Source organism: Harmonia axyridis, chromosome 2, assembly GCF_914767665.1.
Source record: "Harmonia axyridis chromosome 2, icHarAxyr1.1, whole genome shotgun sequence".
Classification (NCBI taxonomy): domain Eukaryota; kingdom Metazoa; phylum Arthropoda; class Insecta; order Coleoptera; family Coccinellidae; genus Harmonia; species Harmonia axyridis.
Genome location: NC_059502.1, coordinates 57,335,618 through 57,361,609, shown reverse-complemented (window position 1 = coordinate 57,361,609; position 25,992 = coordinate 57,335,618). Strand labels below are relative to the sequence as shown.

General features: G+C 34.2%; 1 protein-coding gene and 1 long non-coding RNA gene across 2 annotated transcripts; one reads left to right on the top strand and one right to left on the bottom strand.

Moving 5' to 3' along the window:
- Positions 1-11,774: 11,774 nt before the first annotated feature.
- LOC123673915 lies at positions 11,775-12,688 on the bottom strand. Its single transcript, XR_006746563.1, has 3 exons — positions 12,448-12,688; positions 12,203-12,391; positions 11,775-12,129 (listed from the first exon to the last, which is right to left on the bottom strand). It is a non-coding gene; the product is annotated as an uncharacterized LOC123673915 (long non-coding RNA).
- A 1,078-nt stretch (positions 12,689-13,766) lies between these two features.
- Positions 13,767-19,452, top strand: LOC123673914 (dnaJ homolog subfamily C member 18-like). Its single transcript, XM_045608681.1, has 4 exons — positions 13,767-13,825; positions 16,754-17,065; positions 17,127-17,239; positions 19,139-19,452. Exons 2-4 carry the CDS (start codon positions 16,783-16,785, stop codon positions 19,262-19,264), a joined length of 522 nt encoding a protein of 173 aa, XP_045464637.1. The 5' UTR covers positions 13,767-13,825; positions 16,754-16,782; the 3' UTR covers positions 19,265-19,452.
- Positions 19,453-25,992: the final 6,540 nt, after the last annotated feature.

Here is a 25,992-nt window from a genome sequence, read left to right as displayed (position 1 = left end):
ATGAAATTCAAATTTTCATGTTAATTTTGTTTTGTATATTATAGTACCTACGAATATATCATATAATAATTCGGCTCTATTACTTCCTTCTGAATAATTTGATTTGAGCATCAGGTATTAGTTTTTATCATACGTACTCAAATGCACTAGAGCTTTTTTTACGAGTTACTGTTTTATTTTCAACGGAAACCAGACACATCTGCAAAATTAGGGGAACAGACAAAGAATTAAGTTCATTTTTTCTTCAACTCTTTGGACGATTTTAGTATTTATTATTCATTTGTAGCTTGATTCCCTAGGAACATAACTTTTCAAATGTCGTCTTTAGTTACTCCATTTTTTGTTATACAGTGTGGCTGCATATTGTTGATTTTCAGGTGATTTTGACCCTCATTCAATTTTCTTTAAGTCTGATCTGATCTGTAATACAGTTAGGTACCTTTAGTTTAATTAACAACCTGCAATACATTTCGATAAGAAAATCAACTTACCCATCTTGAACTAAATGGAACATATTAGAATCAAAGCAAGAAACAAGTAATAATTATTATAAATAGATAAATAATAAAATAAAATAGTGTTTAGACTTCTAAGCAGGGCCGTCGCTAGCCAATCTGCCGCCCTAGGCAGATACCTACACAATTTGCCGCCCTATGATTCAACTCTGCGGCATGCAGAAAATTAATATTAATTTATTTTAGATAATCAGGGTCTTCAACCAAGAGATAAAAAAATTAAGGCCACTTCATGTAAAATTTGAATAATAACAGAAAAAATCATTAAAAAACTTAGATTAAAAGTGTGTACGAAAAATAACATTGATGAGATGAAAATTTATCAAAAGTTCTTTGATATCCAATGGTTCTACTAGTTCATATTCAATGTAGAGTTAATCTGACTAAGGCGATATTGTGACATAATATTTCTAACGAATAAATTTTAGTTTCATAATTGATTTCATAAAAATTTCAGCGTCGTTCACCTTTAAATTCAAGGAATGGGAACTACAAGAGACATAAAAGGCTCGAGTGTTCCTTTTCAAAATTCTATTTTGCAAACCTTTATCCTTTCTCTTTATATTATTCGTATTATTGTATCCCTACCCTCTCATATCTTTGAGTGGTTCAGATATTTTTTTAGTTCGCTGTCTATTCTATAACGTTTTTGAATCAGGTCCAGTCCTTTTTACTAAAGGAACAAATCCTAAAAATACTCCCTGATTTTCACAATTTCTTTTTTGCCGTTATTCACAATATGATTTGTGGAACATTTTGGTAAATCTACGAATCTGACTATAATTGCTTTCTGTTCTAAGTGATTTCCATCAGGTGTTTTGTTTAGAATACTTGGAAATTGACTGATGATAATAGTTTATCAAACATAAACATTGATCGCAGAGGCAAGAGCCTGTACGCGATTAATAATTTACAATTCTTCAAAGATTTACAGTATATATACATACTTATATATAAAAAAATGAATGCCTGCGACGATAAAATAAACCAAAATTCCCTTATATTTCAACTTAAGAATGAAAGATAAAGCAAAAGTATGTAAGAACCAACAAATCAAGGTACCAATATTTTTCTCCAGGAACATATGTAACTCATTGTCCAGAACCATCCATTATGGATTGATAAGCAAGTGGAAAAATTGTCTGTCTTTCTCATTCACCCATGCCCTGATTCTGCCTTTTCGTTCCTTAGCATTCTGTATTTCTTTTATTTCCTTTGGAATCTCGTTATAAATGTGTGGGGCGAGATAGGTGTAATATCTCTGACCAATTCGTTTCCTTGCTTTTGGTACCCAGCAGTCAGTATTTCTTCTTCTAGTGTCATAATTATACGTATTCAGTTGGAGTTTAATCTTTTTGGAACAGGTTGCAGTTAGTATCTGAAATACAAATAATTTATGAGGGCTCATTGTTTTCGAAATGGCATACAGATCCTCTGACGGAATCAATTGTGGCTTCCTGTGTATAACACGCAACAACCATCTTTGCACCACCTCAACTCTTCTCATGTGACATTGATATGCTCCACCCCAGGCCAGTATAATATATGACACTTTTAAGAGAGTAGAGAATTTATTATTCGATGGCCGTTGATGAAAATTCTATCATTACATTCTGTATTTGGACGCAAAAAATTGAGAGAAATTTTTTTATCTATTCCATCATCCAGCGCTACAATCGTGGATATTTTTCAGTGCCGAAAAAAAAATATCGGAAAATTAAAAATATAGAGCTCGCTTTCAGTCCCCTAATTCGAAGTACTTAAATCTAAAGACGAATCGAAAAATATAATATAATGGAATGTCGTCTTATTACTTGAGAATGATAAGTTCGAAAATGTAATCGTTTCTAGTATATTTTGCATGCCTCTGAGTAATCAATATTCTGATTGGACAATTGAAAGGAAAAATAATACCTGAAACATCCATGAAGTCGCCCCAGATACACAATGAAATTCAATAAAATTCTGCAAAGGGAACGCCGACAAGACTGTGTTTTTAAGCATCAATAACTCGTAAAGAGTCCTATGAGGAGAACTAGTTGACATCTGGATATTTATGAGTAGAAAGCATAATGCGGCACTTTTGATAAAATTTGTCGGTATTATTTCTTGTTATTTCTGACCGAATTAAATCTCATTAGGTACTTTGAATTTCTACACATGTGATTTTCGCTGATTAAGTTCGAAATGGCACCCTAAGCGACCGCCTACTCTGCCTCCCCCATCTAGCGTCGACCCTGCTTCTAGGCCATTTACACCTTGTACAATAAAAAAAATCAACAACTTTATTGATGTTTGGGATATCTCGTTTTCTTGGGGATTATAATAACTCTGATGGACGACAGACGAGAAATTTATTGTGGTACAGCACTTGGGAACATCCTTGAACACTCTACTAACTCAACTGAACATCATCTCACACCTCGTAACTTACTCCTCTGAACTCCCCTTTTTCCAGTTTTATACCAGGGTTACAAACATAAAGTCATATTGTATACCATACATTTCTTCTTCCTTTTCTTATTCTCTAAGTTGCATGCCTGCGCAATGGTATCATGGTGCCTGCACACTAATTAGGGTAGGGGAAAGATATTATCTGTATTATATTTCTGAGAACCCTATGAATGAGAAATTTGTATGCACAAGCACCAGGAAAGACCATTGTTACATTAATGTAGGTACATTTATATTAAGTATTGTGACGACAATTTCGGCCTGACACAGACTGACAGACATTATGTTTAATTGCTTTTTGTCGCCACAAATGAAATGTACTTTTTCATCAATATAATGAAATTTCATTCATCGATATAATGAATCCCTGATGTTCATCAATATCTCGAATATCTGGAATTGATGTTGAGTGTTCTTCGTTTCGATGAAATTGGATTCATTGGATAAGAAGAGCTTATTTGAGAACTTAACTTTAAATAATAATACAAGGCAGAAATATCGTTTAAATTAATTTCTTATTATTATAACCTGGAATTCATGGAATTTATTCTTTAAATATTATTTTCGGCATTACGACTTACACAGTCTATTCGATCAGTCCAATTTTTCACTACTTTTCCCAATAAATCTGGCCTTATGGCTTCAATGGTGACTTGGATATTGGCTTCCAATGCTTCAAGAGTTGCTGGTTTGTCGGCTTAAACCAATGACTAAATATAGTCCCATAAAAAGTAATCGAGATTCAGTAATTCATACCATTCAACAGATTCAACTTGAGGTGTCACATGACATACTTCCCTATTAAAAAAATCAATGACATCAGTATACTTAAAATATAACATAATCTATCTCGCATGAATGTCAAATTGGGTAATCAGAAATGACAGATTCCTCCTGTAAACATGAGCCCGCAAACGCTTGTTTTCGAGATACAAGGTTTGAAGTTTGACTTTTTTTCTCATGACATCCTTTCAAAAAGATATTTCACTTAAATTGAGAATTGATATTTCAATTTGAAATTTTCATCATGTGATATGCTTATTTTGAACGCAAATCTACAGGGTGTTATTTTTTCTGGAGCAGTGTCCTCTTCTTTCCTCCAGAATTTTTTTTAGTGGATCACTGGTAGTTCGGAAAAAATTGGAAAATCTTTGGCCAATACTACTCTTCTCGAATTCTTGTAGTTTTGTTGTATCTGCTACCGATTTCTAGAAAAAAATTTCAAACATTCTCTAGTAGGTAATACCACGGAAAATCCAAATTATTATGAATATCCAGTTTGAACACTGCGATGAATAATTATCAACTATAAGTTTTGGTACTTTTATACCCAATCTGTAGTGAAGATTAATAAAATTCGATAAACTGGCATAATCGTCCCGAAAAAGTGGGACTTCAAGAAACACCCCGTACCTAGAAAACATATATTTTGCGTGCCCATCTTTATAGGAGTTTTTTTCTTGAAATTATACAAGGATTCTCTTATTTTCATTTGTACCTACAATCAAGGAATACCCTCTACAAATCAACAAGCATTTTTCATGAAAATTGTTTTTTTGAGAGAATTAATTTTTTCCATATATTTGGACCACACTGTATACGAATAACTAAATCTAATAAAACGTTGCTCTTTTTTGCGATACGCCGACGTCTAGTGGCGTCAACGGGCTATCTCTATCGACAGCTGTGATGAAGGTACTATATGACAATTTCCGGAGATATCATAAATAATCATCCCTTGGCAACGATGTATACCATCGATAGATTTGTGACGTTGAAGAACCAATTCGGTCTTTATTTTTCACCTGGTTGTGGAAGTGTCCTGTGGGAAGAAAATTCGATCAGTATCTAAGTAAGTACCTTAGTACCTACCGAGTTTATAAGACACATTGATGTGAATCAATCTACGAATTTCATTTTTTGTTCATTTTGGTACTATGTTCAGATACCGGAAATCAGGGCACCAACCTAAGTGTCCATCTGTGTGCAAAATATAATTGGCACGAAGATTATTTCTCAGGAGTGCTAAAATATACAAACCGGCAAAATTAGGGGAACACATAAAGCTACAACGAATTTGTAGTTCATTTTCTCTTAAATTCTTTGGCGGATTTTAGCGATGATTTTTTGAATTGTAGCTTCTTTCTTCGGGAACATAATTGTTCAGATACTGTCCTCATATACTTCCTTTTTTTAATACAGCGGCAAACAAAAAAAATTAAAAGTAAGGTTTTATTCAGAACGCCCTGTGGAGTGATTGACAGATTATAATTGTTTACGAATACTTAGATGTTGAGTGGGAATCATTGTTTTTAATTTTAATTTCTATTGAACCAAAAGTAGATTAATTCAATTAAAATGTGAAATCTTTTCGATGAATTCATTTATCATTTTTCAACTAATGAACAGAAACAATAAAACAATGAAAAGTCGTTCATCATATTGATGAATTTTCTACTTCATTGAATCAAGGAACCACTCCCATTAAATCAATGAAATGTTCATTATTACAATGTTCGGCTCAATATTCGATCAGTAGTAGTTTGTATGAGTAATGTACCACTGTTGACATTGAAATTGTCCAAAGCAGTTTTCCTATCCAATGAATAATTCGGAACAAGGAACACTCAACATTAATAACAGAATTGTAATATTGATGAACAGGGATTCAAAATATCAATGAATATGGATTTTCGTTAAAGAATGAAATTTCATTATATTGATGAAAAAATACCCACATTGTATTAATGATTTTAAATTGGTGATTTTTTTTCAGTGTACTGAAATCATTCAAATTGCTGTACATTCCCGTCTGTCAACGATTCTCCCCACAGGCGGTGTTCTGAATAAAAACTTACTTTTCATTTGATTAAATAGTGAAACACTTTATTTCCGCTTATATTTATTTCAAAGGTATTTAGTAGTAAGTATTCTTCCACTTCTTTACCTGTCATTTCGTTGTCGATGGAAATTTGTAAGCGAAATTTCAGGATCAAATAGTACTCGATAAGATCTTCAAAATGTGGTGTCGCAACAGCCCTTATACCTATTCAAAATCAAGGGTTTGCACACTTCCCTGTTAGAGTATCATTCGATTGAATAGTGCTTACAAATTATTTATGTACTGTCGTACTGAATAAGTTGTTTTGGATGGTTGATAAAGCCTATTGCATTGGATTTTGAAAACTGTTCTTCATACCTTTCATTAGCTTGTTTGTCGCTGTTTTCAGCTTCTGAAATAACATTTCAAAGCTTGAGTAGGTCTACTTTTGGAATAGATTCCTGAGATGCCCCCAAAGTTAGAAAAACAGGGTTTTTTATGTACATACAGTGCATCTCATTTTGGGTGAGACTGCCAGGTTTCTCGCTTGTTATTTAAGATAGAACCTTGCGGTTTTCACGTTCCTCTCCTACTTTTTCGTGAAACTCAAGTTGGTCTAATCAGATTTTGCATAACTGTTTCCGTTCAAGAGATACAGGGTGATTTTGGAAATTGATACTTTTCGGACCCCTCCTTTATCTCCGAAGTTATTAGACATAATGCTGAGGTGAAAACTACGTCTGAATCAGAATTTTGCGTAGAATCCAGTGGCGTACTCAATTTTTTTTTCGGGGTATGGTTTTGAAGATTCAACACAAACCTATATTTTTTTTAATGGAACCCTATATATCATTACTTCGTTGAATTCGTTATTTTTTCCCCTTCAAAATAATATATGATACTATATAGGAAGGATGGTCAGAAATGTTAAAAAAACACTAAAACATCAAATAATGATGATTTTTTGTTAATGAGCAATGGATTTTCCATATGAAAAAAAGGATTAATTGGATAATTTTCATTTGTGATTTTTATTTATAGTAGAGTAAGCAAACAAATTTAATACACTCATCACTAATATGAAAAACAAAACGTAGGTACCTACCTAATAGCAACAAATGAATAATAAAACAATTCATAAACATTTCATAATATCTTACAGATTAAACTGTTCAAATTGCTGTCCATTTTCCCTAATACATATAATATACTACAGTAAAAGACATAACAGTCTCGAAGAACTTCGTGCATCAACAGAGGTAGTTTTCCAGGATTTACAAAACCGCCCTTTTATAATATTAAATGCACTCAGGCGTATTGAAAAGTTTTGTCAATTATGTATTAGAGGAAAATGGACAGTAATTCGAACAGTTTAAGTTGTAAGATATTATGCAATGTTTATGAATTTTTGTATTATTTATTTGTTGCTATTAGGTAGGTACCTACGTTTTGTTTTTCTTGTTAGTGATGAGTGTATTATCTTTGTTTGCTTACTCTACTATTTATAAAAATCACAAATTCAAATTATCCAATTGAACCTTTTTTCATATGGGAAATCCATTGCTAATTAACAAAAAATCATATTATTTGATGTTTTAGTGTTTTTTCAACATTTCTGACCATTCTACCTATAAAGTATCACACATCATTTTGATTCAGACGTAGTTTTTACCTCAGCATTATTTCTAATAACTTCGGAGATAAAGGAGGGGTCCGAAAAGTATCAATTTCCAAAATCGCCCTGTATCTCTTGAACGGAAACAGTTATGCAAAATCTGATTAGACCAACTTGAGTTTCACGAAAAAGTAGGACAGGAACGTGAAAACCGCAAGGCTCTATCTTAAATAACAAGGGAGAAACCTGGCAGTCTCACCCAAAATGGGATGCACTGTACATATACCTAAGCTTTTCTCCATAAATTTTCGTTCAAAGTTTTTCTTTCTTTCATCAGCACAATATGCACATCCTGAATAAACACATTTTCACATAAAAATCATCTTATATAAACAAAAAATCATCCGTCCAACTAACCCTACAAAAATATAACTCGGACAACTCTGAGGCACAGAGTCATCTGTCGAAAGTTATATTTTTGTGAGGTTAGTAAGAAGGATGAATTTTCATTCATTTACAGGTGTTTCTTCTGTGAGGAAGTGTTGAAACTGTTGAGTTAGAATGTGTATATTGTGTGATTGAAAAAAAGGAAGAAATTCGAGCTCAATTTGATGGAGAAAAACAGGTGAAAACCCCCATTATTCTGACTTTGGGGGGGCCATATCTCCGAAAGTAGTGGAGACAGCTTAGTTTCATTTGAGTTTTTTGTTCAGGAGATCCAAATACGTAAGTTCCACTAAGCATAATTTTCTCTACAGGGTGGAGTGCGTTAACTACCTATTTATCGTAATACCTAGATACTATGGAAGCGAAAGAACTTATGAAAGCTAACGAAAAAAATATGTACTTACTATTCTTGAGTACTAGATTACGAAAATTTTATCCGAATCTCAATTATTTCATTAGTTTTTGAGAAAAATTCACAAAGTTCGCATATTGTAGGTGGGGATATCTATTGAAATAGATCTTTTCTGGGAGAATTTTCATCTGTTGTCAATCAATATAACACATATTCATGTTTCGAGCATTTTTTCTGCAAAAATTACATTATTCCATCAAAAACGAGGAGAATTGACGATGTGAATTCCCAGCAAACACTGGGAGGTAACTGTGAAGTACCATGGAAGTAACTTTGCAACTAAAAGCTCGCATGCGATGTATTAAAAACATTGCCTCCCGCTCGCATTTGCAGCGAAATGTCCGCGACATCATGTACGCATTTCAAGTCGTTGTGTTGTTCAAATTGAGACATGAAAAAATATCCCCAAAAAAACATCCATTTGTTGTCACTTTTATGGAAGTTTTTGAGTCAATAAATCTCTTTTTAATAACCACATTGGGTCGTTTCATGCGAGGTCTCTTTGATATCTCTATATTCCATTCCCTTTTTTTCACCACACATAGAGAACATTATATCAATTTCAATAGGAAGTTCGATTATGATTTCATTATTAGACTTCTCAATTCTATTTTTTTTTTCACTACACATAGAGTACACATACTGACTTCCATATAAGATAAAATTTTGAACTTTATTAAATAAAACTTTTGGGACAGCGTGACGACTTGGTCGATGGTGGGGTTTATTCAGACCTTAATCTGCCTACTCCTGATTAACCTCGGGATAACTATAACGGGACATGCGCTAACTAGGTCTCAATCTGTCTACTCCTAGTTAACGGGAAAAATAAATGGTTATCTAACTAGGCCTCTATATGCCTACTCCTAGTTAGACGGTTATAAAACATTAAAAATAAAATATAGAACAGACACAAAATGCTCGGCTTATCTCCGTTTAAGATGCTTACTTCGAGGCTTAAGTAGATTGTTGCGCCCTCTGTTGGGGGAAGCGTTAACCTTGTTGGCAACGCCACCATGACCGTAACGCAGGAATCTGTAATCCCCACAAAACATTACTTTTGTGATATTCATAAAAAAGTCCCTTTGGCACTATACAGTGTGTTTCCAAATTGTATGTATGACTTTGTACAAGATATTCTACCCATTGAATAAATGATATTTGATATAGGTCAAATGCCTTGTATTGTTCAAATTCGGACAAGGATTCCTATATAGAATATCATTTATTTAATGTGTAGAATATCTTGTACAAAGTCATACATACAATTTGGAAACACACTGTATAGTGCCAAAGGGACTATTTTATGAATATCACAAAAGTAATCCTGTAGAAATTTGTACATACAATTTGGAAATGGGAAATGAAGTAATGAAACATCCATATAATAAATAATTATTCAATCAAATTTAAAAAAACAAACGTCACAAAAAAGTGAAATTATCTCTCATAAAATAATAAAATTAACAAACAGAGCCGGTCTTCATTTGACCACTTATAAAAAAATACTATATATATTTTAATTTATTGGTTTTTTGGTGATATAGCTATATCACCAGCCACATGGCAGACACCAACGCACAAATAAAACTGAAAAAACGGGAAGCCTATAGCTATTGTAGTTTTCGAAATATCGCTCGATCAGCCAGAAAACGGACCAAGTGAATACGTAATCTGTATTTTGTTGCAAAAATGCTTCTATTAGGATCACGTTCTGGTCTCACCGACGACCTCTCGGATTGCTCTGAATCGTTTGTTTTTGTTTATTACATCCAGATGAAGGAGAATAAATAAATATTCGTCGGACTCTTTGAGGGCTGGATATTTCAGTGCCACAGATGGATAATTGAAAATAATAATGTGCAAAGTATTACTATTACATTCACCAGAATAAACAGCCATATTGGGAACATAAAGTGACCCACTCAAAAAGGATTTGAAATATCATCCAATTCATGTTAACATTGTGTAGTTCTCAAAAAGACTTCGTTGCGAAGTCGCTCGATGGTAAACTTTTTAACTACTAATTTACCACTTTCTATGGGGATGGCATTGTGGTTATTTATTAATATCCTCAAATTATTATCACTGCATCTTCGAATTGTTGTTAACAAAGCAATGTCGCAAAATAAATATGTTTAGAACAAGTATGCGTAATCGCAATGAAGATATCTGTCAATGTGCAATTTGAGACTTCGCGAAACTGCCAAGTGATGTAACGTGTTTGCTGGGTTATTGATATTCTCACCAATCTATTTCGAGGTCGAATTGCATGCATCGAAGGGATTTGCCATGTTGCCGGATTTTCTCGTTTTTCAGTAATTGCTTCGAAATTATAAAGTGTATAACTAATTTTAACTATTTTTCTGAATAAAAGATGGTTTTGCTTCATCCTCAACCCAATGTTCAGGCTGTCCCAAATACGATACTCACTGAGAGCATCTTGAGAACTATAAAACCCCGAGCATTTTTTTTGAAATGATAAGAAATCAGGTAATATTTTGTTTCATTCTCGACAGCAAACAAGATATAGCGAAATATTGTTTTTTTCTTCATGTCTTATAGTTCTCGAAATGCTGTTAGTCAGCAGCGGATTTGAAGTCTTCTGCTGATTGCTCAAAATTCACGAAAATCGTGAAATAATTCTGCAAAAAAAAAATCGTCTTCCATGAGTAGAACAATTTTCAAATGGGCCAAATTGTAATTAAAAGTAAAAAATGAGCGTTTGAATATAATAATGCATATTTTTGTGGGTTATCTACTTCATTTATGATGGTACAGTTCGCCACTTTTTCATTAAACGAAAGAAGTAGCAAAAAAACTTTTCACTTGTTTTGGAGCTATAGAGACTCCAAAGATAACAATATTTAATTGACGTTATTAGTATTGTTAGATTCAACCCAAAAATTTCCTTATTTTAAAGCATTTAGGTCCATTTTGAAACTACTTTCTGGAAACTGATTGTTGTAATTGTTAAATTATGGAGACATGCGTTCCTTTAAAAACAATATCAAGGAAGCTTTGAAATCTGAGAACAATAATCTGCTTATATGTACCAAAAAATCCAGATTCTTGACAAACAAATATCAGACATGTACGTTACTCTATAATTCTGAAAGTACACAAAAGTACACATTATGATTACAAATTGACACTTTCAAACATTCAAACTACTCGTCGGTCAAAGAATTGGAAGAATATACGTTGCAACACCGCTTTTCAAACAGCTGATAGCTTCAGACTCTGTTATGAATTCGAGCTGGTGAACATTGTCGATTTTCCTTGTTCTTGATGAGATGAAGCAATTTTTGCAGAAAAATGGTCAAAATATTGAATATGTGTGATACTGAAGGGACTTCAGATGAAAAAAATCCCAAAAAGAAGGTCTATTTTAATAGATATCCCCACCTGGAATGTACAAACTTTATGAATATTTTTCTCAAAAACTAATGAAATCATAGGAATTTGGATAACATATTCGTAATCTGGTGCTCAAATATAGTAAGTACCTATATATTTTCTTCGTAAGCTTCAATTAGTTCTTTCGTTTCCATAGTATTATGCTTACTAGCTTGTTTCATATGAGGATAGGTTTGACATTTCGCCTTGATAATAAATTTAAATGAATGTATATTTTCAATTGAAGGGTCAGAGGAAGAATGATGACAATTTCAGATTGAAGGGTCATAGGAGGAAAGATGAGAATTTCATATTAAAGTGTCTTTATTTTTTTAGAAACACATAAATCTCGAAAAACATTTCCTTTGGGTTTTTAATGCAGAATAGAGTAATATTGTGTGTTGTATATATTATGATTGAAAATACTAAATTGTCTATAATTGACAAATTCAATGTTTTGGTGAATCTGTAACAAAATGACCATATAAATTTAAAGAAAACTAAAAATCATGTATTGAGTTGAAAATGAAGATGCATACCATTAATTTTTTTTGGGGAAATAAGTTTGTTTTTAAATTTTTCTCTTCTTAGATACCTATTGGTTCTTCTTCTTTGCATTGGGCCTATGTTTGAAACATTTTATTACCTATTCCTATTAATAATTAAATCATATTCCTTCTTTCTGAATTTAGAGTCCACAATCAATTCCATATTTTAGCTTCGAAATCCTGAAACAGTTGAATTAACGAATTCACAAATTTAAAGTGAACTTGTTTTAACTTACATTTCTGTGTTATTGCAAATATATGTTGTCAAATTGTGTGAACTGAAAAAAATTTCATCTATGAAATGTTTGGCATTATCATTATAGTTCACTCCACTTGTTGAAGACTTTTTCGTTAATTGTTGTATTCATCGACAACATATATTCCTTGTTTCACTGTTAATTGCTTGGAATGAAGCTCAATTTTTAAAGGGTGGTAGGGCATGCAAAGTTTCAGTATTGCTTTAAAAACTTAGTGGGATTACAAACATGTGTTCCGCTGAAAAAATTTGGAAATTAGCAGTAACTAGTTTCGAATGTAAAATCGTAGGAATTTTCCATATGTTGAACTTGTGAAAATCGGCTTCCAACTATCATCGGGGCAGGTGAGGCTTTTTGTTGGGGGGGGGGGGGTGTTGATTATTCATATTGGTTGGGCTGCCATCTGTTATTTGCAGGCGGCGTAGTGAAGGCGGTTTGGAAATTTTTGTTGTAGGAAATGCAGCGGGACGGAACAAACTTATGTTGTTTTCAAGAATTAGTATGAACTATGAAAAGGCGGCTTGCAAACTGGGCCGAATTGATGCCCCTCAAATAGAGGCGTATAAAACGGTCGCTTCACTGTTTCACCCCTGACTCCGGCCTTGCTAAAGAACTCATGAATGAATTAGTGCTCATCTCTATTTTTAAGTAACTAATTCAGAGAAGCCGTCAGCATAATGTTGATTTCATTTTCCATTCACCCTCACGCTCTTCAAGATGAGAATTCCACAGAAAAGGATGATAAATTTTGTGTTTGTTCTTTAACATGCTTGGCCAACAGAGCTCATTTTTTTCTATCCTTGAATTCTGTGGCTCTAAATCTTAGACGATGATTTTTCGAACTTTAGTAACGTTTTTCAACTCGCCTTGAGCTATTTAATTTGCAGCATTATGGGCACCAAGTGAAAAAAGCTATTGATGATTTCAAAGAAGAAATAATCATGGCTGTCGCTGAGGGGTAGGAAGGGTAGGCAGTTGTCGAGGGCGCCAAAATTCAGGGGCGGCACTTCAAGCTTGATCAACCAAAATTCCATGTCTAAAATTCAAAGTACCGAATAAGGATGTAATTCAGTCAGAAATAACAGGAAGGACAAATTTAACATGAAACCATGCATTATGCACTTTACTCATAAATATCTCAAATTTGGTTTCGCACCGTCCTTTACTCCGAGGAGATATGTAAATATTTCCGCAGATAAGTTTTCAATATTATCTACAACGGAAACAGCTGATATCGTCTCTAGGTATTTTATATCCGCTTTGAGATTTAAGTTTATAGCAGAAATGTAACACTATTCATATGGTTTGCATATCGCCAAAAATTTCGAAGCGTTTTTAGTGGTTTCCAATATTTCAGGTAACCTGATTCGTATACAGCATGATTCACCGACTATTAGAAGTTTACGGAAAACTAATCATAATTTTGTGCTAAAAATTTTGCATATAAGGGTTTGAGACAAAGATCTCTTTCCCTAAAATATTTTTAGATCTCTACAACTTCCGGTTATACTCTTTCCTTATTTCGAATGGCACACCAAATATATTATTGCAGCATTATATATATGGTATATCAATATACCATAACTCGGGTATAAACTCACGTTCTGATATGAAAATCTTGATTTTTGATCAATTTGAATTGTCCAAGTTCATGATCTTCTGTTCACCATGTACATTTTCGGACCAAACTGCAAACAGTCTTATAATACTATGTATTAGCAGAATCGGAAATTCAGAAGGTTTTTCGAAAAAGACTTTTCTTTTTCATTTCTTCTAAATGTCGTCTACCGCTTTATACTGTTGTGACTCAGTGACTCTGTGCTTTTGGAGAAAGAGAAAGAGAAAGAGCCCTCCACCTTCGCTGTCGGGCTCTTTCTCCAAAAACGAAAATGAACTCATGCAGTTTTTATGACTGTCATGCAAAATTATCGGTAATTTTTATGCACTTGGCCACTTGTGCAATTACTTACAAAGATCGCTTTTGTTATACCAGTATAAACGACCACAGATTATACCTGGACATTATGAGATCAGGGGAAATCCAGTACAGCGACCGCAAGTCGGAAAGACATTGGGATTGCGAAATTATACCTTGCACCTGTTTTATATAGCATCTTACCTTCAAACCTAAGAGCAGTTAATTCTCGAACACTTTTCACCGGAGGAATCAAGAAATGGTTCAAGTCACAAGATAATGAATTTTGGAGGAAAATTTTCAACAGGGATAACTTTGTTTAGAACATTTGTTTTGTTGTACTACTTGTATTGTATTTGTTTTATCTGAACTCATTGGTAGTTGTTTTTTGGAGTTTATGGTTTTTATATTATTCCCCCACGAACAAGTATATACTTTTGTGGGTTATAATTTGTTTATTGATGCGTACCTTACGCATTAATTGTATTTCAGAAACTGTTTTTTGTTATATCAGGTGTGTGAATAAGTCTTTCCCGTTTTTTTTCGAATTTTGAGCCTTTATTGTGAAAAAATGGTTACAAATGAATTATTGAAAGTATTGGCCATCGCTAGCTACAACTTTTCCCCATCTTTCTGGCAACATACGAATCCCGTTGCGAAAAAATTCGACCGGTTTGGCCTCTATCCAGTCATCCACCCATTTTTTGGCTTCCTCGTAGGAATGGAAGTGCTGGTCAGCCAGGCCATGCGTCATCGATCTGAAGAGATGGTAATCAGACGGAGCAATGTCTGGACTATACGGCGGGTGGGGTAGGACTTCCCATTTGAGTGTTTCTAAGTATGTTTTCACCGGCTGTGCAACATGTGGGCGAGCATTGTCATGTTGCAAAATAACTTTGTCGTGCATGTCGGAGTATTGTGGCCGTTTTTTTCGCAGTGCGCGGCTCAAACGCATCAATTGTCGTCGATAGACCTCGCCTGTGATCCTTTCATTCGGTTTCAGAAGCTCATAGTAAACCACACCTAGCTGGTCCCACCATATACAGAGCATGAGCTTGGCGCCATGAATATTTGGCTTGGCTGTCGATGATAATGCATGGCCGGGTAGTCCCCATGATTTTCTTCGCTTCGGATTATCGTAACGGATCCACTTTCCATCGCCAGTCACGATACGATGCAGAAAACCCTTTCTTTTATGTCGCTGAAGCAGCTGTTCGCAAGTGAAAAAACGCCGTTCGACGTCTCTCAGCTTCAGTTCGTACGGCACCCAATTCCCTTGCTTTTGGATCATTCCCATGGCTTTCAAACGCTTGGAAATGGTTGTTCGGTCAACTCCCAATGCTTCAGCAAGTTCTTCTTGCGTTTGACACGAATCTTCATCAAGCAAAGTCGCCAATTCTTGATCTTCAAAGATTTGCGGCCGCCCGGAACGCTCCTTGTCTTCCACGTCGAAATCGCCACTTTTGAAGCGTCGAAACCATCCGCGAACACTTGAATCATCGACACAACCTTCTCCATAAGCTTCCTGAAGCAACCGATGCGCCTCGGCAGCAGATTTCTTCAAATTGAACCAATAAAGTGAAACTTCCCGCAAATGACGTCGACTCGGCTCAAATTTCGACATTTTCACGATTTCAAAAATTTATGATGCGAAAAAATTTCAACTAATGTGTTAGTGTGGAATTGTTGACAGATGAATGAGCTTTGATTATGACATATGTAACCATTAAATACTCGCACAGTATTGGTGGCGCCATCTCTTACAAAAAACGGGAAAGACTTATTCACACACCTGATATTTTTTCTGCTTCAATAAACTTATTTATTTATTAATTATACTATTTATTGATTGTCCTTTCTTACTTTCTTTGATTAATCTACATGATGTGCCCAGATTGCCCGTGCGTGTTGCAATTACCTTTTACCTTCCTTTTCCGCGCATTAATGTATTTCTCGCCCTGTACCGGATGTGTTAGAGCTACCTCTCTGTTGTTCTTGATATTTTCGATAGTAAACCATATGTTATAAGGAGGACTATGCTTGGATCATAGTCTGAATTGACTCATGAAATGTGGAGCTAGGTGTGGGCCCCATTTTTTTCTATAATCATTCATGGCTCGCACTTGGCTTCGATTTCTTTTGTTTTTTATTTTCACGTGTTTAGTTTGATGAGGTTATTTCTTATGATTTTTTCCCATTCAGTAATTGGCTTAGGTTAGGTTAGGTTTTCCCATTGGCTTGAGTTGTTGAATGGTGTAATAAATAGATAAAACAATACCATATAAATCATGGCAAAGAGACTCGACCAGTTAAATTATCATAATTCAGTTAAAATGGAAATTTCGAATACATTTTTCGACTATTTTGCAGATTTTATCATCAATCAAAAGTGTGAGGGGATGGCTGATAGGCCTAAAAGAATGAACGGAAAAAAGAATGAGGCTAACGAATCAAAAAAGAAGAAAGTTACCCATGATGAGACTACAGAAATGAATGATTACACTCAGGAAGAACTGGAAGAAGTGGAACGAATAAAAAATTCCGAGAATTTGTATGCAATATTTGGCGTCAATGAAGATGGTACTGAGGAGGAGATAAGAAAAGCCTACAAAAAATTGGCACTTAAGGTTCATCCTGACAAAAACAAAGCCCCAGGTGCAGCAGATGCGTTCAAAAAAATAGGTATTGTGCAATTTTTATTTCAATAGTTTCACTTCAAATTCATACAAACTATTTCATGTAGGCAATGCTGTTGATATACTGACAGATCAGAAGAAACGGAAGTCTTATGATGAGATTAGTAGAGAAGAAGAGAAGAGAAAGACGACATTCAGAAAATATGACCACACGAGCGAAGTAAGTTCGAATTACCCCATTTAATATTGTATTTTCCCCTCCTTGTATTGTAAGCAATCTATTTTGACACTGCTTTGACAAACGTAAGTGAAAGTTTCCTAACAGGATATTGGTTGCTCTTAACGACAGGATGGAAGTCATCGAGATAGAATAGAGAAGGAGTCGACATCACGTGACTCAAAGCGGTACCAGTACGCCATTTTGGATATAGATCTCAGTTAACTTTTGACCAATAACATTTCATAGTAGTGAACAGATCCGTATTCACAAGTTTTGCATATCTGCATATCCATCTTCACCATACTCTAAATATATTAAAATTTATATAGCAGGATATGTTGTATATTATTTTAAACAAAAACTTGGTGAACAAAGCTTGGACTGTTTAAAAAGTGATGAACACGGTTCATTTTCGTATTCCTTCGTGAAAGTTTATTTAATCCGACCCTGATCTTTCCCCCACTCTAGTAATAGAATTAGCCCTGCCTAGTGGACACATTTCTTCTAGCACGATAACTGCCCATAGCGCCTCCTTCTATTCTATCTCGATGACGTAAGTCAACCTACATCCCTAGAGAAATAATAATCTCAAATTATTATCAGTAACTTCAATTTTTGATTTCATATTATAGAAATCCGGACAAACATCCGGTGATATTAATTGAAATGAATAATAATGGTATAATCCTTACAATTATTCACATAATTAACAAAATTTGGAAACACGTTTTCTCGGTTTTTGTCGATGTGCATTTTCTTTTAAACATACAATACAGCGAGCGCGGAAAAAATGTTATATACTACATGGGATGTAAGTACATCAGCCAGTCTCCAATTTTTTTGCCAATTCGTTCTCGACCGGTGAATGGTAGGTACTTACATCCCTTATAGTAACGGGAGTTTTTTTTTCGAGGTATATAATTTTAAGTTGGCATTACTGTTCAAGTCGGCGACCGATTTAACAGCTGTCAATTGACTTATTCTCAGTTTGGTTTGGCAATTCATCACGAATAGACTTACACCTGAACAAGGCTTGCAAATAGTGCAATTTCATTTCGAAAATAATGGTTCTGTGCGGAATACGTATCGCGCACAACGTCCATTTTATTTTGTTTAGCGATGAAGCGCACTTCTGGTTGAATGGCTACGTCAACAAACAAAACTGCCGCATTTGGAGTGAAGCTAATCCTCAAATGTATGTCGAAACACCGTTACATCCAGAAAAACTGACTGTTTGTACACTTTATGGGCTGGTGGAATCATTGGTCCGTACTTCTTCAAAAACCAGATGGCCAGAACGTTACAGTTCATGGTGATCGGTATAGAGCCATGATTACTAACTTTTTCATTCCTGAATTGAACAACCATGATGTCCAGGAGCTGTGGTTCCAACAAGACGGCGCAACATGTCACACAGCTCGTGCCACAATCGATTTATTGAAAGACACATTTGGTGACCGCCTAATTTCACGTTTTGGACCTGTGAATTGGCCTCCAAGATCTTGTGATTTAACACCGCTAGACTACTTTCTGTGGGGCCATGTAAAGTCATTGGTCTATGCGGATAAGCCACAAACCCTTGACCATTTGGAAGACAATATTCGCCGTGTTATTGCCGATATACGGCCACAAATGTTGGAAAAGGTCATCGAAAATTGGACGTCCAGATTGGACTACATCCGAGCCAGCCGTGGCGGTCATATGCCAGAAATCATATTTAAAATGTAATGCCACAAGATTATCTTGCGGATAAATAAAATTCATGTCAATCGAATAATCCATCGTTGTTTTATTGCAATTTAAAGTTCTATAGCTCTAAAAAAACACCCTTTATAAATAACTATTATAAGTATGACTATTCCAGTGTATTAAAATATCTTCTGCTTCTCTTTGTTTCAGATGAAGTCAACTGATCTACAGAACTTGTTGATTTCATTTGCGATTGCGGGAACTGCTTTAGGAATATTCTATTTGTGGTCTGAATATTCAGATGGAAAGAAGAAGAAAGAAAAAGACAAAAAATAAATAAATCCGCAGAATGAAAAACAAAACTTCAGAGTATGCGTAACGAAGTAAGGCACGTCGCGGTGCAGCTGTGATTATGTTGGGGTTAAGATACAATTTTTCATCATAATATATACTTTTCCATTTGTAGATAATAGTTCTGTTCAATAAATACTTCCAGATTTTAGATAAATTAAATGATTATTTTCCTAGATTCACAAATTTCGATTTTAACCATTGCGGATATCATTTCGTTATATTGATAAACCTTTGAAATCGTTACTGGAAAAAAAAATTACCAACCCTGAAAAAAATCTTCTGCCATCTTGAGCTTCTGAAATACCTACGTTGTCTAAATCGGTTGCTATACCTACCGCGTTCATTCTTCCAGCTCGAGTACACGATCCATGAATTAAGAATTATAGAAACTAATTTGAAATTTGAAATGAATTGAGAATTATAGAAACTAATTTGAAATTTGAAATGTTGTTTTCGTATTTATGCATCTTTATATGAAAATATATCTCATGAAAACAAGGTCCATATTTATGTGCGTTTATTCGAAATTTTTTCATGGAATGAACCAATAATGATTTTACTTTTCTTTGAAATCGACACGGCAGTAAAAAATCGGACCCTTTTACCATTTATGAGTTTATTATCACTTTCAAGAGTATCACTCTTATTGCACTACGAGCACCGAGACGAGCACATCTATGTACGAGGTTTATTATTTTCTTTCATCTATCCGCTTTGTCGGCGTCGTCCCTTGTTTTTCCATCTGTGATTTTTGCATTACGCATTGTTTTTCAATACTGCAGTTATCAGAGAACTGAACTGAGATACTCCTATCGAACAATTCAATGTGTTTCGTACAAATTGCATTTTTTTTTGTCAAGACATCAGTTTTGAATTGAGAATACAGGATGTTCTTATATTGGAGTAACAAACGAAAATAACAGATCCTCGGATCATTGTAAGACACAAAGTCCCATAACATTGTCCGCAAACGCTTTGTTTTTGAGAAACAGGGTTTTAAAGTTCGACTTTTTCAAGTTTTTTTCTCACAGCACCTTACCTTCCCTGAATATTCAACTCAAATTTGGCATAGCTATTCCAATTTGAAGTTTTCATCATGTGATATGCTAATTTTGAATGCAAATCTACAAGGTGATATTTTTTCTGGAAAAAGGATGCCCGCTTCTTTCCTCCAAAATTCTTTTTGAGGCACCACTGGTAGTTTGAAAAATGTAAAAAAAAAACGATGGTCCAGTAATACACTTTTTTGTTTCTTGTAGTTTTGTCGTATCCACTACAGATTTCGATGAAAAATTTCAAACAGCTCTCTGGTTATCCTCAGGAAAATCCAAATTATTATAAAGATCTAGTAAGTAAGCAATGATGAAATAAATTAAATAATTTAAAAAGTTTTGGTGCTTATTTACCCAATCTGTTGCTAAGATTAATAAAGATTCGATAAACTGGTATAGGCTTCACAAAAAAGAAAGACTACAAGAAACACCCTGTATCTCGAAAATAAAGCGTAAATTCTTAAAATTATCCAAGGCCTCAATTCCTTCGTACGATGCAAATCTGAATGTAAATTTTTACTCTTATATGAGTATGGGCATTAGCATGAGTATATGTATTAATTTTTTTTTTTTGTGTAAATTCGTGAAACAAATGAATCAGGTAAATTCCAACGAATATTCATTTTTATGTCCATATTTTTCATACCAAAATGATGAGCAGATAAAGTTGATTTTTTTATGTAGTAGTAAAAATTTTATAAGCTGCAAAGTTAACAATAAAATTGCAGCACTCTTTTCTTTTATATCACTTATTATCAGTCTTTTGAAATGATTCAAATTATCAGCACATCTCATAATTAGTGGTAATTGCGATTGTACATACATATTCAATCCATTGAAAAAAAGTATTTTTTGGTTTTTACTTCTCTAGCCAACAGGATTTGAATTTAATAGTTGTTTCCAGAGTTTTTATGTATATACATCATTGAAAAATCTTATTTTATCACATAAATACTTTGGTAATGTTATTGTTCCATCTAGGATTCTAAAATGAAACTCTACTTTATATTTGATTTTGGGGTCTACTAAAACTTCATTACTGTGTGCATAGTGAAATTATTATTATTATATTTTGTAAACTTGCCAATCAACTTATTTAACAAATTTATGATGATTTGAGTATTCATTGAGGGGCTCTGCACCATCTCGCTTAGAGCATTAATTTCTTTTGAAATATTATTACCGAGCCAATAAATTTACAATTTTGATTGCTCAAAACGAGCAAATCACCAGATATTTCTAGAAAAGCATCAAATATTGTCTTGTTGGCACTTTAAGCTTTTAATTTAAAATCTGGTAAATATTTGCAAATTACCGACCACCTTTTTGTGGATGATGAAAAAAAAAACGTGGAGCAAAGTAGTAGATTGACTGCCGCGGAATTCAGCCAAGGCAGTCAATCTACTACTTTGCTTCCTAGTAAAACAAATAACTACTTTCTTTCACTGAATACTATTTATTTCATTTTAAAATCCGATAAATATTATAGATAATAGAAAGATGCAATAACACCTTCACTTTTTTGTTTTTGTCTCAATAAACCATGAATTTATACACTATCTGGTTGAACTTTATTCCCAAAATTACAAAAATGGTCCAAATAGAAAAATAACCTCTATATATAAGCATATTGAAGAATCGAACAAACTGATACAAGAGGCATAACTAAATATTCACAAATTGCAAAAACCTCATAAATACATCATATATACAGACCATAAATAGTCAATATATTATTTTTCTTGAATATGCCTCTACAAGATTCCCTATATGGTAATCCACACATATTTCTCAATATTCTTTTTTGCACAACGAAGATTGATCTTAGGTTAGTGCTTCCCCAGAAAATAATACCGTACGACATTATTGATTGTGCATTTGAATAATAGGTATAATTTTAAATTTGAGATAATAAATTAACATTAACCTTATTATTTAAACAGATTATGTATGAATCTTGTTTTATTTTTTAATTTTGGAGTACGGAAGTTAACAATATGTTTTTCCTATTTTAATTTTGATCCTGAAAAAACCATAACAGTACCTACCTATAATCACCATCAGAAGAACTTTTTTCTTCATTGTTTGTTACGGATGTAATATATATAATATAATTTACCGTGTAATGTGTATATCTGATTTCATCGAATTAACGACATCTTGAATTCCATTTCTCATTCATATTTCGTATTCTGTATTATTCCTATTGCCAATCCCAAACATCAACATCTATGTAGTTGGAAAAAGAGCGAATGGAAAATAATTTTCAGGATTTATCAACGAATTGCGTAAAAAATTATAAACAAGCTAAGTAACGATAACACTCTTTATTCTAAAGAGTAATTATTCATATCGACAATAGGCAAATGTAGGTATAATGTTATAATTGCTATAATTTGTCAATATTATATATAAAGTGAACTGAGTTTATCTTGAAAGTTTGAACGTAAATGATATTACCTGTATTTTATCGATTACTCAATGTTACTCAAATTTTTTGTGCTATTAGTTCTGTTTGAAGGATATTTCGTGTTACTCGCACGTGAGTTCCTGAACAGAGTTTATAGAAAATTATTTATTATCTTCTTTTTTCATGAACTGAATTTAGTTGGATCAATTTTTTTTATAGGTATTGATTGTAATCGTCCTAACGAAATGTATATGTGTGGATCTTCGGCTCAAGATACATGTGGAAACAACGCAATATCTCCAATTGTGAACATTAAATGTAATGATGCGTGTTATTGCAAACCAAATTTCTGTAGAGATGATAGAGGAGTATGTGTCAGCAAATGACCGTGATGGCAGGATTAGAAATAAAGTGGAACATCATATTAATGTACATAATTTGCAATTTTTTCTGTTAAACAAGCGATTGCAAACTGATCTATAAACATAATAAAAAATAAATATTATAAAGTGGATCTATATCCTTTTTACCTTTCAGTGTTTGGAAACTTCATATTAATGTACCGTAGAGCGGTTTGACTTTGCACCACTTTTTATAGTTTTCTTGGTGTAACTTTCTCGATTTTTTGTGAAATGAGTCCTGTGCAAAGTATGTTTAATTTGAACATTTTAGTTGTCGACTGCTGTGGTAAGAATCAGATGAAAAGGTGCACACTTTTTTTTTTTTAATTTGTAAATTTGGCAAAGTGACTCGCAAATCGGTGCGAGTTTGCCAATGCCTCAAACATTCCTTTTTTTGGCAATTCAATGAAGTGCTGGCGGTATATGTTAGTGCACTAATGCCTCCGGGTTCGTCCATATATCTTTTGTTAATTTTATTCCAAAGAGTTTTCTTCTGGGAATGTTGTACACTTCGGAAGCTGTCTGTATTGAAATGTTTTCATTTCCAATTGGATTGATTGCTCGGATTAATGTTTTTTCCGTATAATTACTACACCTGTGATCTCTGGAATCGTACTTCCAGGGGACTCTGTTAACCTGGAAGTGCAGTAACACCATAAGGCAACTGGCCAGAGGCAATAAAGTGACTCTACTATGGGTACCAGGACCTTGTGATGTCGAAGGAAATGAAAAAGCTGATGATCTCGCAAAAAGTGCATCAAGGTTAACAACTGCTGGACCTGAGCCTTTCTGTGGGCTAGGAAAAGACCAATATAAGGCTGCAGTCCAACAATGGGAGTTGAATTACAGTATAACCCACTGGACTAACACTCCTGGACTTACTCAGGCCAAGAAATTCGTGACGATTTCACCTACCTACGCCAAAAAGCTCTTGAAGCTTTCACGAGCCGAGCTTCGGGTGAGGGTGGGACTGCTGACGGGGTACTGTCGGTACAAACATCATTTGTACCGTATGGGAAAGTCAGCAGATGAGATTTGCAGGCTCTGTTGATAAGAAGCAGAAACAGCTTGGTATGCAGATGTCCAGAGCTGGCTGGCTTAAGAATCATTCATATGAGGAAGCCAGAGAGGTAACGGCCAAGGTCCCTAAGGAGGTTGTCAGTTTTATCAACGCCATTGACGACCTCCTCGGGTTTCCATCAATGAGTAGGGTAGAGAACAAGATCTCTAGGGTCGCAGTTCCCGGAAGACTTACCGAGTCACAACGACCTCATTTCAAATAATAATAATAACAATAATACTACACCGTATACAGGGTGATTCCGGAGGGGACCGTCAGATTTTAGGAGAAGTTTACACTAGTCAAGGCAGTTTCGAAACAATGTTTGGTTTATGGTTGGGGGCCTTTATTTAGAGTCTACAGGATGATTTGTTCGATTCGACCGATTTTTCTTTCATTCATAATTTTGGTATGGCTTGATCAATATTGATGAAATTTTCAGTATAGAACAATAGGATTGTCTACTTTCAATAATTCCAATACTTTCTCAAAAATACAGGGTGGGAATTATGATGAGTTCAGATTAAATTTGCAGGTTGACAAAAGACCCTATACTTTCCGTTTTCAAAAATTCGCCACCTGCTTCGGATTCTACCATGAGTTTACATTACTGGAGCGTTTTATTTTTTTTTGGCACATGTCCAGTTTCCCTAGAAGAAATTTTCAAATATGAACAATAGATATCGTAATTTCCCTCCAAGGCAGTGATAATTTTCTGAACTAGATAGTAAAGCTGTATCGTCCAACGATACAAAGCTCTTCCTGAGTTCTGAAGTAGTTTTTCTAAATTCGAAATTCAATTTTTATCACTCATATTTTGATGTACTAATTTGACGAGTACTAATAGACGGTTTCTCCTCCACCCGTTCAACAATTTGATTGGAAATTTTAAATTTTTTTTGAGTAGGCCTATCAAGGTGCTCTGCCTTACCAGGAACCAGGATATTGCCCATGTTCTTTAGACTTTCCAAAAGTAACTTTATTTGGTTGACGTCGGTTGGGAAATCGTCTTTGGTATTCCATTTTGGCTTCATGTCCATTTCCGTTATAAAAACTACAAACAAGAATCATATCTGCATATTCCGCATGAGCAAATACTTGTGTCATGCTGAAATACACTTATTATTTATTTAATATTCTCATTTTATTTCATTTTGATGGTAACCATGGATTTTAAAGAACTTGATTTAAATTGAGATTTAAGTTTCATGGCAAATTTTTGATTTGATAAAAACTATTTTTCATACATTCGGAAGGGCTTTGTATCATTGTACGATACCTACAGTTTTACAATCTAGTTCAGAATATTCTCACTGCCTTGGAGCGAACTAACGATATTGTTCATCTTTACAATTTTTTCTAGGAAAACTGGACGTGTGCCAAAAAAAATAAAAACGCTCCAGTAATGTAAACTTATGGTAGAATCTGAAGTAGGTAGCGAATTTTTGAAAACGGAATGTACAGGGTGTTTTTTCAACCTGCAAATTTAATCTGAACTCGTCATAATTCTCACCCTATATTTTTGGGAGAGTATTGGAATTATTGAAAATAGACAATCCTTTTCTTCTACACTGAAAATTTCATCAATATTGATCAAGACATACCAAAGTTGAATGAAAGAAAAATCGGTCGAATCGGACAAATCACCCTGTAGACCCTAAATACAGGCATCCAACCATAAACCAAACATTGCTTCGAAACTGCCTTGACTAGTGTAAACTTCTCCTAAAATCTGACGGTCTCCTCTGGAACCAACCTGTATATTCGATCGTGATAATAAGAGAAAA